Here is a 12,549-nt window from a genome sequence, read left to right as displayed (position 1 = left end):
ATATTCAGAAATACACTAAATGTTTATCTAATTTCTTTAAGATGGACGGTATATTACTTAGCCTTTACTACATTTCCCATGCAGCACCGGTGCGGACAATCACTTTAACCCTTGACATGAGCTCTGTGTGTCTCACGTGGAACCAACATGGCTGTTTTTGCAGATTTAAACATAAACTACACTGATGATAAAAAACAGCTTCGGGATATTATAGAAACTGCAGCACATCGTAAGTATTGTTTTCAAAGAAAAAGTTATAAATAACGAGTAACTTCCAAAAAGTACATGGTGAGAGCACATGTTTGATTTACAGACAGTTGGATGCATACATCATCAAAGTGAGGCTTTTTTACTTAAGTCAAAATTACAAGTGTACTTCACTTTGTATTTATAAAGCTTATTTACAGTGAGCTGTTCGCTTATTCTAATTTTCTCTCCTAAAAAGTGCTAATTTTAACAGTCCCTATATTAAAGCTCGGACACTTCTTGCTATTTATTATCCGAATTTAAAACTAGGCTCAAACCCTTTCCCATCTTTTTTTTTCTGTCTTTTCAGTTGGTTATTCCACGGTGGCAATAAATCATCTGATTGATTTACAACCAAAGAAGCAGGTAACAATCGGGGTACATTGTATGTCAATCATACACCATCAAAATATTTGCTAAATGTATGCCATTGCTGAAATCATGTTTGATTTGCAGGAAATAAGGAAACCTGCTTCTGTTGATGAACTGTTCAGACAACTCCCTGTTGTACAGGTACTGTAACGATGTTGTTGTGGTGCTTTTCTGCATTTATTAAACTGGCATAAGTGTGCTGTCATTCTGTGTACTTGAACTGAGATGGCTAAATATGATGTCAGTAAAGTTAGCTCTTTTGTAGTACAACTTTGTGTTTTACTTTGTGGAGCTTTTGAGCCTGACAAGGCTGAGCTGGATGATGGGTTTGGTTCAGAATCTGGAGCACAGTAGACACTTAACATTGACCTGTCTACATCTGATGGCCTGGGACACCTGTGGGGTAACAGCTAAACAGCTTATAAACGTCACTGAATAGAGTTCTCAAGCCAGTGTTCTTCATCTTTCCAGTTTTAGTCATGGGTATTTTGCCAATTTCAAATATATAATTCTGCAACATTTGCACTCCTAATTTCTCTCCAAGACCGACTGAAGAGTTTATAAACTAAATGTATGCTTCTTTTCTTCCTAGGGGAAATCCAGGCCAATTAAGGTGTTGAACAGGTTAACACTTGGAGTTTCTGATGCATCTCACTTTGTAAGTACAACATTTTTGCTGTGGAATGATTTATTAATGTGTTATAAATGACAGTGCATTTATGATATTATGTGATCTTAATTTTTTTTCCTTCTTTTCCTAGAGGCCTTCTGCAGATTTGAAGTATTATGACCTTGTGGCTGTGGTCCCTAAAACAGAGAAGCTGTTTCATGTATGTAGGAATTTAGCTCTTTTGTTGCTTCTAAATCACAAAAAGAAAAGGAGAAGAATCCTAAATAAGTAGTACTGCTTTCAAATTATTCTTAACACAATGTTTTAATAATAATATTAAAATAGATAGGTATCCATTTTCTAAAGTCAATTGTAAACATATTCTTGATTAGAGTGTCGGTCTGGAATGTCCAGAGTTAAAAGTATTGTATTTACTGCAGCAATTTGCCACTTGATATTATTTTTTTGCTGATATCATGTGGATATGGTTTTTAGGATACTACAAATGTTGACAGATATAATAACACCCCTCTTTGCATCATTTGGATTTTGGTAGCCTGACAACCATTGTCAGAAATGTACCTACTCGTGATATTCGTGTGTTAACAGGCAGCCTGCATGACATTTGATGTTGACATAATCTGTATCACTGTCACGGAAAAGCAGCCTTTCTTTTTCAAAAGACCTCCCGTAAATGGTGTAAGTACATTATACCGTACCTTGTCAATTTAGATAATTGCAGAGTTCTTGTTTTCAAATCTGTGTGGGCCTGATAAATTAAAAACATTCCAACTTTGGATTATCTCTATCTTGAATAAATTGATACTGTATATTGGATAAAAAATAACTTGGCTAGGAGTCAATTGGAAGTACTAGTTGGAAAAGGCAAGATGGGGGAAAATGACAAAATTTCAAGTTTTTTAAATTTAAGCATTTTTACATATTTCAGTAATTAATTCAATGGATTCTGGACTAGGGTATTTGTCAATATAGCACATGCAAATTACGGCCTTACGTTTGGTTAAAATATGTTTTTGCTTTCCAGGCAATAGACAGAGGAGTGTTCTTTGAGATCACTTACACCCCCGCTATTAAAGACTCTACCATGAGAAGATATACAATCTCAAATGCACTCAGCCTGATGCAGACCTGCAAAGGAAAGGTATTTATTTCAAGGAGCATTGAAATATGTCAAAATGCTGTGTCTTTGTGAGCACAAATTTTAAAATATGCATGTATGCCTAACAAAGACAAGTGGTGACAAGCTAATTGCTTTACTTTTTACTTTTTTTTTGTTGCAGAATGTCATTATATCCAGTGGAGCAGAAAAGGTATTTTCTATAATTCATTTCTCTTCCTATTACAATTTCAGGAACTACTGGCATTTTTAACTCAAATGCTATAAAATACTGTTAAATGCACATTCCGTCACACATTGACATTTATAGATAGACACTTTATTGTCCACTGCTGTGGAAATTTGCCTTTGGCTTCTCCCACAGAAGTACAAACACAAGCAAAACATAAGAATCACATAAAGTCACATGAAATCACAAACAACAATATGTAATACATAAATAGTTGAATAAATAAATAGGTAGAGGGGGGGATACATTTACATAACTTCATTGAGTAGTTTTATAGCAGAGGAGACAAAGGACTTCTTATAAATTATTTTATGTGAATTTGGTCCCCTGTGGCGTCTCCCTGATGGGAGGATTATGAGCTGAGAAAGGAGTGGGTGTGTGGAATCAGCTGTGACTTTCCTTGCCGTTCTGAGAACTGCGTTATGATGTAAATCGTTGAGCTGGGGTGGCTGTTTCCCAATTTTTTTCCTGCCATTTTCACAATTCTGGACAGTTTGGTTTTGCTTTTCAGCCCCAGGTTTCCATACCAGTCTATTATGTTAAATGCCAGGCCGCTCTTGACAAGGCTTTTATAATGCCATCTCTAGGAGATTTTGACTAACATTAAAGTTCCTGAGTCTTTGGATTCAAAACACCCTCTATCTTGCTTTCTTAAAAATATTGTCTATGTTCTCAGTGTAGCTCAGCCTCAGATCAATATGCGTTCCCAGATATTTAAAACTCTCCACAACCTCTACGGACTGACAAGAACTATTGTCTGCAAAGATTGCCCTCCACTGGTCTAAGCATTGAAAAGAAGCTCTGTAGTTTTGCCACATTTATTTCCAGTGTCCGGGATTGGTACCTGTTTTCAAGGATACTGATGTTTTTAAAGTAAGTTTGCTCACCCAGAGGTTGGTCCTTTAAACAGAGTCCCACGAAAACCATGTAATCTGCATATTTAATCAGACTGTCTGCGTAATTTGAATCTTCACCTCATTAGTATATATTGAGAATAAAAAAGGTGACAGTACACGACCCTGGGGGGCACCCATATTTAAAACCAGTTCGTCCATTCAAGGGGTCTCTCTGAGGTCGATCTGTAAGGAAATCTTTGATCCAGCGTATAACATTCCCATTCGAGTCACACAGGCGTTGTAAGAGAGTATGAACTTGCATGGTGTTAAAAGCAGGGCTAAAATCGATGAAAAGAGCTCGCGCAAAAGAATTTGAGTGTTGAAGATGCTTGGCTATGGAATCAATTAATGTAAGTGTTGTGAACCCCTACACAATATAGGGACCAAAGCAACAAAAGGACTACAGCACCAGGGCTATACTTGACAAGGAAGGAAATGGGGTATGAGCAGTAAAGTACACAATAGATGCTGACAGGCTAGTTCAGAAGCAGAAGCTAGTGAGAGATGGTATACTTCTAATGGTTGGTGGTAGTAAAGCTTCTCTTCTAGACCCAGACAGGTGACCAGCAGGAACCTAGAGAGAGATAAAAAGGTGTACCTTTGTTATCCAGCCCTGGAGGAGCAAGAGTACAAAAAGACTCATCTTTTGAGGCTGTAGGACTATGTTGCTGCTTGCTGTGTCTAGCCTTCCTTTAAATGAGTTTTGTAAGACTCTTTCTCTCGTGCTTTTTCATTTTTACCATTTAACATATATTATCTTTTTTTCACAGCCTTTGGACTTGAGAGGACCTTATGACATTTCTAACCTGTATCCTTGTGTTAAATATTTGTGGTATCAATTACTTGTGCTAACATTTGAAATTTGTCTGTAAGCTAATTTGTGAGCTTAATGTGATCTTCAAAATGAGGAAAAAAAGAGGCACATCCAAAGGTAATGAGGTGTTGTCCAACATATATATATTAGAAACAATTAAAAAAACACTATATACACTATGATATAAATTCCATTTTGATTTCTATGACTTGGGCAGGTTTTCGACACAGAAGTGCGCTAGTCAGGGTGTTCAAATGTGTCTCCAAAGAGGTCAGGTATAAGACTTCTGCAGTGGCAAAATGCTGAAGTCAAATCATAAAGGAGTTCAAAGTGTGAATCATACATTTTCTGAAGATTTTACAAAAACATTCAAAAAACATAAAATTTACAAACGAGGAGGGGGCAGTAAAGCCCATCTATCCGATTAGGTTGCTAATAATTAATTGATCCAAGGATCTCATACAAATATTTCTTGAAAAAAGCATGAGATGGGCTACAACAACATTTCCCACTCCCACAACCCCTTCCATGTAAGAAGAAGTTGCCTGTTGTTCTCAGTTGTAAACATGATGCCCTGTAGTTTCTCTGTTAATTCTGAAAGCATCCATGAGGTTGACTTATTTAGTTTTATATTTAAAATTGTGACAACGATGCAATAAAGCAAGGTGTAAACACATAACATATTGTGTATCTGAAATAACCAGTGACAAAACATCCTTTAATAGCCTGGGGATAGATCTTACATGTAATTACCATTTGATCATTTGATATTTATAATGCCTCTCTTTATAGAGATCCTTGCAGCAGTCCAGCTGAATGATGTTCAGTTCTGTAAATTAACTGGTATTCCACTGAATTGGACAGGAAATGCATTCTTTGGCACCCTTTTGAGAACTACAGAGCAGATAGCATTTCTAAATTTAAAAAAAGATGAAATCTAAAAGAGAGTCTGTGTATGTAAGTGTGTTGTATGTAGCCAAAGTGTCCCTAAGTGCATAAAAAAAGAGACCTACAATGAAGTACAATTTTTGTTGATTGTACTGATATATGTCGCAGTTTAGAGAGACATCATTAAAGTGAAGGTTTCATATGTGTGAGCCTAAATTTGTACACTCAGACTGTTGTCAAAATATGCTTAAAGAGTAGGTAACCTCTTCAGTTATCTGATTGAGGCAGGTATTACACTATGGATATGACTTCATGATTATAATTTCTAGCCCTAACAGTGGTGTATTGGTTAATAGTCAATATTTCACTGAACAATTTGCAGTAGTCTTTTTGTTCTCTGAAATCACAGTCTTTCAGCAACCTGTGGTCCAATGGTAGTGTCAGGATGCAGCAGGGATCTGTGTCGGCCTACAGTCTACAATGGGACCAATCTCTACTTTTCCATTAACAGTAGGTCTGAATCGGTCTGGTTTCTGAACCAGAATCAGGCTGATTTATTTTTACAGCGTTTCTATAACCTCACAGTTGTTCTTTTCAACGGATGTCAGTAATGTTTTGCACTGTTTCTATGGATCCTTAATGAAGTTCCCAGGGGGTTGGTGTTTGGCCTGTCTGAAGGGGACGCCAAGGCCGCAGTCTCTACCAACTGCAGAGCTGCGCTTCTGCATGCAGGTAAAACCTGCTGGCATTCGGGGGGTGTTGAATGTGTAAGAAGACCCTTAGTGTCTGGGGGGTTTTCTACCAGTAATGGCCTAATTTTTAGAAGAGGCTGCTGAAAAACAGAAGGACAGTATTGATACAAACAAAAATTGTGATAAAGCATTTAGCAGTATTTGGCCAAAAAAAACAAATTTGTCATCTTTCATTTTCAGAAACCAGGAAGACGGCACTTGGTGTAATCCACACCATAAAGAAAACTCAGACAGTGGAAGAGGACCAAGAGCAAGAGGCTCCAGCGTCAAAGAGGGCCAAAACAAAACATGTGTAGTGGGATTCAGAGTGAGGATAAAACCCGTTCTGGATGATCACGTCGGCAGCCTCTTGTACTTGTCTGAATTATGACATGTACAGTGTTTGCAGTGACAAACGCCTTTGCAGTGACAAACGCCACTGAGTGATATGGGCAAATGACTTGTAATTTACAAAAATGGACAAATGTTTGTAATCCAGTACTATGGTTCATCAGATGTCCATCAGGTGTTGAGATGTTTTTTTGTAAAGAATGGGTTTCATTATTTTGCAGTCTGTTTTTTTTTCTTATACAGTACAAACTGCAAAATGTTTTAGTATGATAATCTGAATTCTCAATGGACTGAGACACCACCAAACTTACGTTTTCATTGTTTAATACCTTAGATGGTGTAAAATGCTTGTCAGCTGCACATTTTTGAAAAACGTTTGAATGTGCTTTTCTATATAAAAATAAAACACAGATACATATTAAAACTGCAGTGCTGTTTATTGTCATCACAATAAATAAGCAAAATTTACATATAAACTTTACATGAAGTAGTATAAAAATACATTGGGTACAGTAAGTGCATTACTTTCCAAAGGCCTTGTCATTGCAACGCCCATTAAAGTCTTCTCTTCTCCAACGTCCTCTCTTCCAGCTTCTACATTCATTTTCACTTTGACTGTCACTCTCCCTTGTTTTCAACAATGATTTTAATGTGAATGAGACATTTCAGGGTTCATAATGATTCTATTAGGATCTATTTAAATGTAACAGTAATCACTGTAAAAATAAGCAACCAGTTTTGGAGTTTCACTTTGGTGTAAAAGTGTATTCTTTTTAAAGAAAGCTTTAGCAGAGGAGAGATTATCACAATCACATTATCCATCTTATTTTCTTCGTGGAAGGTTCTTACATGAAAGCCATTTCGTTACGGCATTGCCTTTCCTTGAATTTATATAGACACAATCCAGAACCTTCATTTATCAGCAGGTACTTGTGATTTTGAAGAAACAAATCGGCCACAATGTTAGTCTTTATAAATCTCACAGACGGCTTGTTGTTTCATAGCCTGCCTGTCAGTCGATAAATGTGGAAGCAAGTCTCGCATGTAAATTGTTTGGTTTTTGTAGGTGCTCCTAATGCTTTAAGTGTTAACCAAGTTGCAACACAACAGAGTCTTTGTAGGCAGGAGATCTGATGTTCACTGCCACGCATTGCTTTATACAACTTATGAGTCTTCTGTATGGCTGTTCAAGATGTGTTTTGTTCCACTCTGCCACTGAAGTACGCTCTCCAGGGGGGTTTTCCCTTCCTAAGGAATTGCAAGCAATACGTAAATTTCATGATCTGGCAATATCATCCTTTGTTTTCTGAGAAAAGTTGCTCATGATGCCACTAGATGGCCCACTATTCTTGCAATTCAGGCGCTCAGTTCAAGTCAGCAGTAAAACTGGTGTAGATGACACTTAGGTTTTTAAATTTATATGCCACAAAAACCCTACACAGTACGCTATAAGTACACTATACCCTTACACTGTTGATTGAAAGCTGAGTTATGATTTTAGATTGATGTGATACATTTGCATTTAAACATGAAGTTCAACAAAAAGAAATATAATGTTAAAAATTGATTAATTTTACAGTCTCTCATGGTAGGTTTCTGTTCATGTTTTGATGGTTACGGAATTGTATCCCAGGTTCTTGTGAAGAGTGGTGTCCTAGGATGAAAGCCGTATATTGAAAGAGAGGCGAATGGCATACTGTACATTGCCCTTCCCAGTCTTTGTTTTAATGAAAAGGATCTTGCAAGTAGACAAATCTAATGTGTGTGCCACAACCTCTTGAGACTGCTAGCCAAAGCCCTATTTTACAGTGTGACCCCTTAAAATGGTCCATGCATGCAAAATATAACCGAGACGCTGTGGTAGAGGAACTTTCTGAATCTAGAAAAGAGAAGGTTTTACTTACGCAGTTCTTTACATTCAGGTTGGCTCCGTAGATAAGCAGTAGCCTGATTAATCTGTATCTGTTTAATCTCACAGCATCGTGCATTGGTGTATCTCCTTCCTGCAGAGAGAGAAACCGAATATTTTTATTGTGGTTCTCACAAGGAATAAAAAAGTAGCTTTCAGGCTTATGAACAAATACTGTATTTAGTATATTTTGATGGTACTTACTAAATCTCGGGCATTGATGTCTGCTCCACATGCAATGAGGTGTTCAGCGCACTCATAATGTCCAGTTCTGACTGCAACATGCAAAGGAGTACTATGCAGCTAAACGGTAAAGAAGACACACAATTGATAAATATATCGGAACTGAAGTGTACTTCTTTGAAAATAACAGGATTTTAAAGTCATTTATGCCACTTGCTGAAGGTACTGTGCCACAACAAAAATGTATTTTTGACTTCAGTAAGCTCAGTACTGAGGGATCACTGTACCTTGTCTCTGGCATTGAGATTCCCATTTTTGTTCAGCAGTATTTCCAAAGCTGGCAAACACCCTCCTCGACATACCCAGTGGACAGCAGTGGATTCCAGCTGTTTTGAAATACAACATGATTTTTGTTCTCCTTCTATAACTACAGTGAAGTGCATATAAACAAACAGACTGAAAACAACACTGACAAGATTAAGATTAAATTCGTATCCCTTTTTAAAGGGCCTGAAAAAAATAGTCCATTAACATACCTTATCCTTTTTCTCAATCAGAGCTCCAGCATCTAATAGTCTTTTCACAACTTCCACATGGCCTTCTGAGCATGCTCTGTGCAAAGCCGTTCTTTCAAACTGAGGAGGAAGCAAAATGTAGGACACGTGTTTAACTCCAAGATCTCCATACATTATCAGAAAGTCATCTGATAAGAGTTGTAGAACCTAGGAGGAAACTTATTCCAGAGTCACAGGGCACTAGGCAATGTCAAAGATGTGTTTACTTACTAATTCCTACAGAATGCAATGCTAACCTTATGTATGTCATGTCTGTATTTTTTTTTATTTCAACGTGAGGACTAACCTTGTCATAGACATTGGGATCACCACCATCGGCAAGATATTTGTCAATCACTGGTAATTTGTTCTCCACGGCTGCTTTCAAGAAAGTTGCTACATCCACTGTGTCTGGCTGAAAAAAAAAACACATTTTAAAGAGTCAATTAAAATGTCATGTAGTTATACATGCTTTGGATTTGCCATGCTATAACAGGGACACCTACAATACAAACCACATAATGAAAGAAGGGGCATTAATGGAAACTCATTGGCAATGGATTTGTCACTAAAGCAAGAAAAGTGCTACACGCCGAAACTAGTGTTTGAATCCAACACTCAGATTCAAGAGCCAGATAAAAGTTACCCTCTTTATAAACTGGGCTAAAATAACCCAGCTGTTCTGCAGGGGGTTCTTGAGTTCTTATACAGTGGGACCTATCGGATCAGGTTTTGCTAAAATGTTGTAATAACTGGAAATTTTGAGTTGGCAACGGCTTGCAAAAATATAATTAAAAAGGATTTAAAAAAAATAGGTTTAATAGTCCCACTTGGTATCTCAGTACTTCTTAATCTGAAGATTATAAGTGCTTACTGATATTTTCTGTGAATAATAAGTTGCTTTTGTTTGTTTTACTATACAAACAAGTCTCCCAATCACCATCCAATATTTCCTTCTGGATAGGAAATGTTGTCTAAAGCAGAAGAACTGTTCTTACTATGATTTCTGGCTCCGGTTCCTTGTTGAGAGCTGGCACTCTCTTCACTCTCTTTTTCTTCTTTAGCTTGACAATGCTTTGAAGGTCATCCAGAGTTTCAAGCTTCAGTTCATGTGCTTTATATATCTGTGAGAAAATGTGAGATTTTTTTAATTGGAAGGCAAATGGTTTATTTTCTGCAGGCATTTAGCACTGCATACAATGCAAGGTTTTATGTGGAAAATATGTGGGTATATTCAGGGATTATGCCTACCTTAATTTCTTTCTGTTTTTTCTCCCTTTTTACAATGTCATTCTGTATCAACGACAAGCCTTCATGTGATTTAAGATCATCTTGTTTTTCTCTGGTGACAACAGACTCATATTCTCCCTCTGCGAACTCCTCCGTCAGGCCCTCTCCAGTCTCTTTGCCCTCACATTTTTTGCCAGTGACCTAAAGCAGGAAACAACAATTAATCTCACAAGAGCTGTCTTTTAGAATGTAATGTAAGGCAATGAAGGTATACATGGTAACTTGTGTGTCTCATGTTGTGCACCAAACACATCAGTGACATACCGTAACAAGTGTGTGAAGTGAAGTGCTTAAAAGTCAAAGTTAATCTGGGTTATACTATAGTGTCTCCCATTTGATCTGAAGAGTAATGTCTTTGCTCTGCAAGGTGATTACCCAAAAACACAATAGTATTCCTTTAAAATGAACAAAGTATGGACACAAATTTACTGTCAATCTGAATCCTGGGAAAAGTGTTCATAATTAAATGTACTGTGATGCATTTTGCAGTGCTGTAATGTGGGAATGGTTTGGAATCATGTGCAAATATGTTAGCATGGTCATCTTGTATTTCTATTTTGATACATGTTAATAAAGCACAGAAGACCGATAATGTATTTTCCAGATGCGTTTGCAATAATTTAGTTATATCCACCATGTTTTAAGACATGCATTTTAAATTATTTGGTTTTTATTATTTGGATTTTAAAAGGTAACTCAGTTTAGAAAGTACTTCTTGTTTTTTATGGCTGTTATACACTAAAATGAAAATCAATTAAATATTTTCTTTAAAATGAGACATGTACCCAGTCATCATTTCCTGGACTTTAAGAGTAATATGTTTGGCCAGGTCATCCACCCATAGATAATAATAAATGTCTTCACTTAAGTTAATTCAATGCTTTGGGTACTCTTATAATCATGCATTCAGGCAGGCCAGCAAAAAAGATCTATCCATCTATTTAGAAAATAATGAATCACAAGCCCTCTCATTCTATTCAACAGATTAAAGCCACCAGTTTTAGCTGGATACTCATTAATGCTAATTTATCGCAAAACTAAGTACACACTCTAATTTATCCAATTGATAAAAAACAGACATTACACTGTTTAGAATATTCATAAATGGACCACACCTTAAACCACACGATGATACCTTATAAACAAATGGACAGGCAAATCATTCCCAAAACATAATGTAGTCCTCCTTGTGTGAATATCAAACATGAGTCTCGAACATCTTAGGATAATAATCTCACACCTACCAGCTCTTCAACTCTTAGCATCCCCATGTTGTCAGCAGCCTGTAGTACTCCTTGGTTAGTGCCAATATCCCAAAGCGATCAGTTTCAAGTCTCTACTGCAGTGCTGCAGACAAGCTTGACTTATATATGTTTGGTGCAGCTAAAGAATGAGATCATGTTCCAACCTGGGCAGCAGCCTCTCCCATTTACTGATCAAGGTGTCCTGTCATGCTTGGCATAACATCAGGCTTGGTCTGATGTCACAGGGTCTTGTTAAAAAAAAAAAAAAAAAAAAAAAAAACGATATCCCAGGCATCCTCAAAGCTCCTGTCCCAATAGCATGAATCAAGATGAAACATGAGATATGCTACCATTACTTGTGACTAAACAGGCCAGCAATGCAGAGCCTCCTTTCCTCCTCTCATGCTTACCAGAACAGCTGTCCATCAGCCCTGACACATGGAGCTGAGCTCTGGATTGTTCAGGGATAAACTTGGAAAAGGTACATGACAAGGGAATGTTATGGCACTATTAATAAAGAAGCAGTGGTCATTGACTCCCATCAGTTCTCTATTTATAATAGTCAACAAGATGTTTTGCTAATATCCTTCCAACACATAATGACATCATTGGCTAATCTGTTATGCTTCCTGTAATGGTTCTGTCTTCACTTTCATTCCTTTGGTACTGATGAAAAAATGAATTACCAATTTATCTTTCATGGAGCCTCTGTGGAATCGTATGTTGTATTGAGTTACATGTGCAGTTATACATTCACCATCTGAAATTTAACACACCCTTGTAGCCTTGTAGTGTGCTGGAGATACGGTAAATGGGAAAGGATCTAAGGATCTCCTTCTGAACAGTTCTGTTCAGTTACTTTAGCGAGCTAAATACGGGCTTACTGGCAATAACAAAGTACGACATGAGTGGTAGTTTTCAAATGTATGATTCCATATTTTCTCTCCTGCTTCATAGTTTATGCTGGTAATCTCAAATGTATACTGGGTACTGCATTGCGTAATTTAGTGTCTAATGTAAAGCCTTTCAGCAATAAAACAGACCATTCAAAACCAATTTTTTTGAAGAACAATTGTCTGAAGAATGGTGAGTGT

At 37.1% G+C, this 12,549-nt stretch overlaps 2 protein-coding genes across 2 annotated transcripts; one reads left to right on the top strand and one right to left on the bottom strand.

The window, feature by feature from the left end:
- The first annotated feature begins 75 nt into the window (after positions 1 to 75).
- On the top strand, positions 76 to 6,699 carry rpp30 (ribonuclease P/MRP 30 subunit). The gene is made up of 11 exons (XM_088634760.1): positions 76 to 229; positions 557 to 612; positions 703 to 759; positions 1,211 to 1,276; positions 1,380 to 1,448; positions 1,838 to 1,927; positions 2,274 to 2,390; positions 2,530 to 2,559; positions 4,262 to 4,299; positions 5,846 to 5,925; positions 6,126 to 6,699. The coding sequence occupies exons 1-11, from the start codon at positions 148 to 150 to the stop codon at positions 6,239 to 6,241; spliced, it is 801 nt and encodes a 266-aa protein (XP_088490886.1). The 5' UTR covers positions 76 to 147; the 3' UTR covers positions 6,242 to 6,699.
- On the bottom strand, positions 6,519 to 11,624 carry LOC148661281 (ankyrin repeat domain-containing protein 1-like). The gene is made up of 9 exons (XM_088634758.1): positions 11,456 to 11,624; positions 10,173 to 10,352; positions 9,920 to 10,045; positions 9,229 to 9,336; positions 8,904 to 9,002; positions 8,655 to 8,753; positions 8,389 to 8,487; positions 8,180 to 8,278; positions 6,519 to 7,523 (listed from the first exon to the last, which is right to left on the bottom strand). The coding sequence occupies exons 1-9, from the start codon at positions 11,480 to 11,482 to the stop codon at positions 7,440 to 7,442; spliced, it is 921 nt and encodes a 306-aa protein (XP_088490884.1). The 5' UTR covers positions 11,483 to 11,624; the 3' UTR covers positions 6,519 to 7,439.
- Positions 11,625 to 12,549: the final 925 nt, after the last annotated feature.

This window comes from Lepisosteus platostomus, chromosome 6 (assembly GCF_059453375.1).
Source record: "Lepisosteus platostomus isolate fLepPlt1 chromosome 6, fLepPlt1.hap1, whole genome shotgun sequence".
In the NCBI taxonomy this organism is placed as follows: domain Eukaryota; kingdom Metazoa; phylum Chordata; class Actinopteri; order Semionotiformes; family Lepisosteidae; genus Lepisosteus; species Lepisosteus platostomus.
Note: the sequence above shows the minus strand (reverse complement) of the source record. Positions and strands in the feature narration are given on the sequence as shown.

Coding starts and splice junctions, on each gene's coding strand:
- rpp30 (XM_088634760.1), top strand. CDS start 148: ATGGCTGTTTTTGCAGATTTAAACATAAACTACACTGATGATAAAAAA. Junction 1,449..1,837: donor AAACAGAGAAGCTGTTTCAT/GTATGTAGGAAT, acceptor GTGTGTTAACAG/GCAGCCTGCATGACATTTGA. Junction 2,391..2,529: donor TGCAGACCTGCAAAGGAAAG/GTATTTATTTCA, acceptor TTTTTGTTGCAG/AATGTCATTATATCCAGTGG.
- LOC148661281 (XM_088634758.1), bottom strand. CDS start 11,482: ATGGGGATGCTAAGAGTTGAAGAGCTG. Junction 10,046..10,172: donor AAAAACAGAAAGAAATTAAG/GTAGGCATAATC, acceptor ATTTTCTCACAG/ATATATAAAGCACATGAACT. Junction 9,337..9,919: donor AACCGGAGCCAGAAATCATA/GTAAGAACAGTT, acceptor TTTTTTTTTCAG/CCAGACACAGTGGATGTAGC.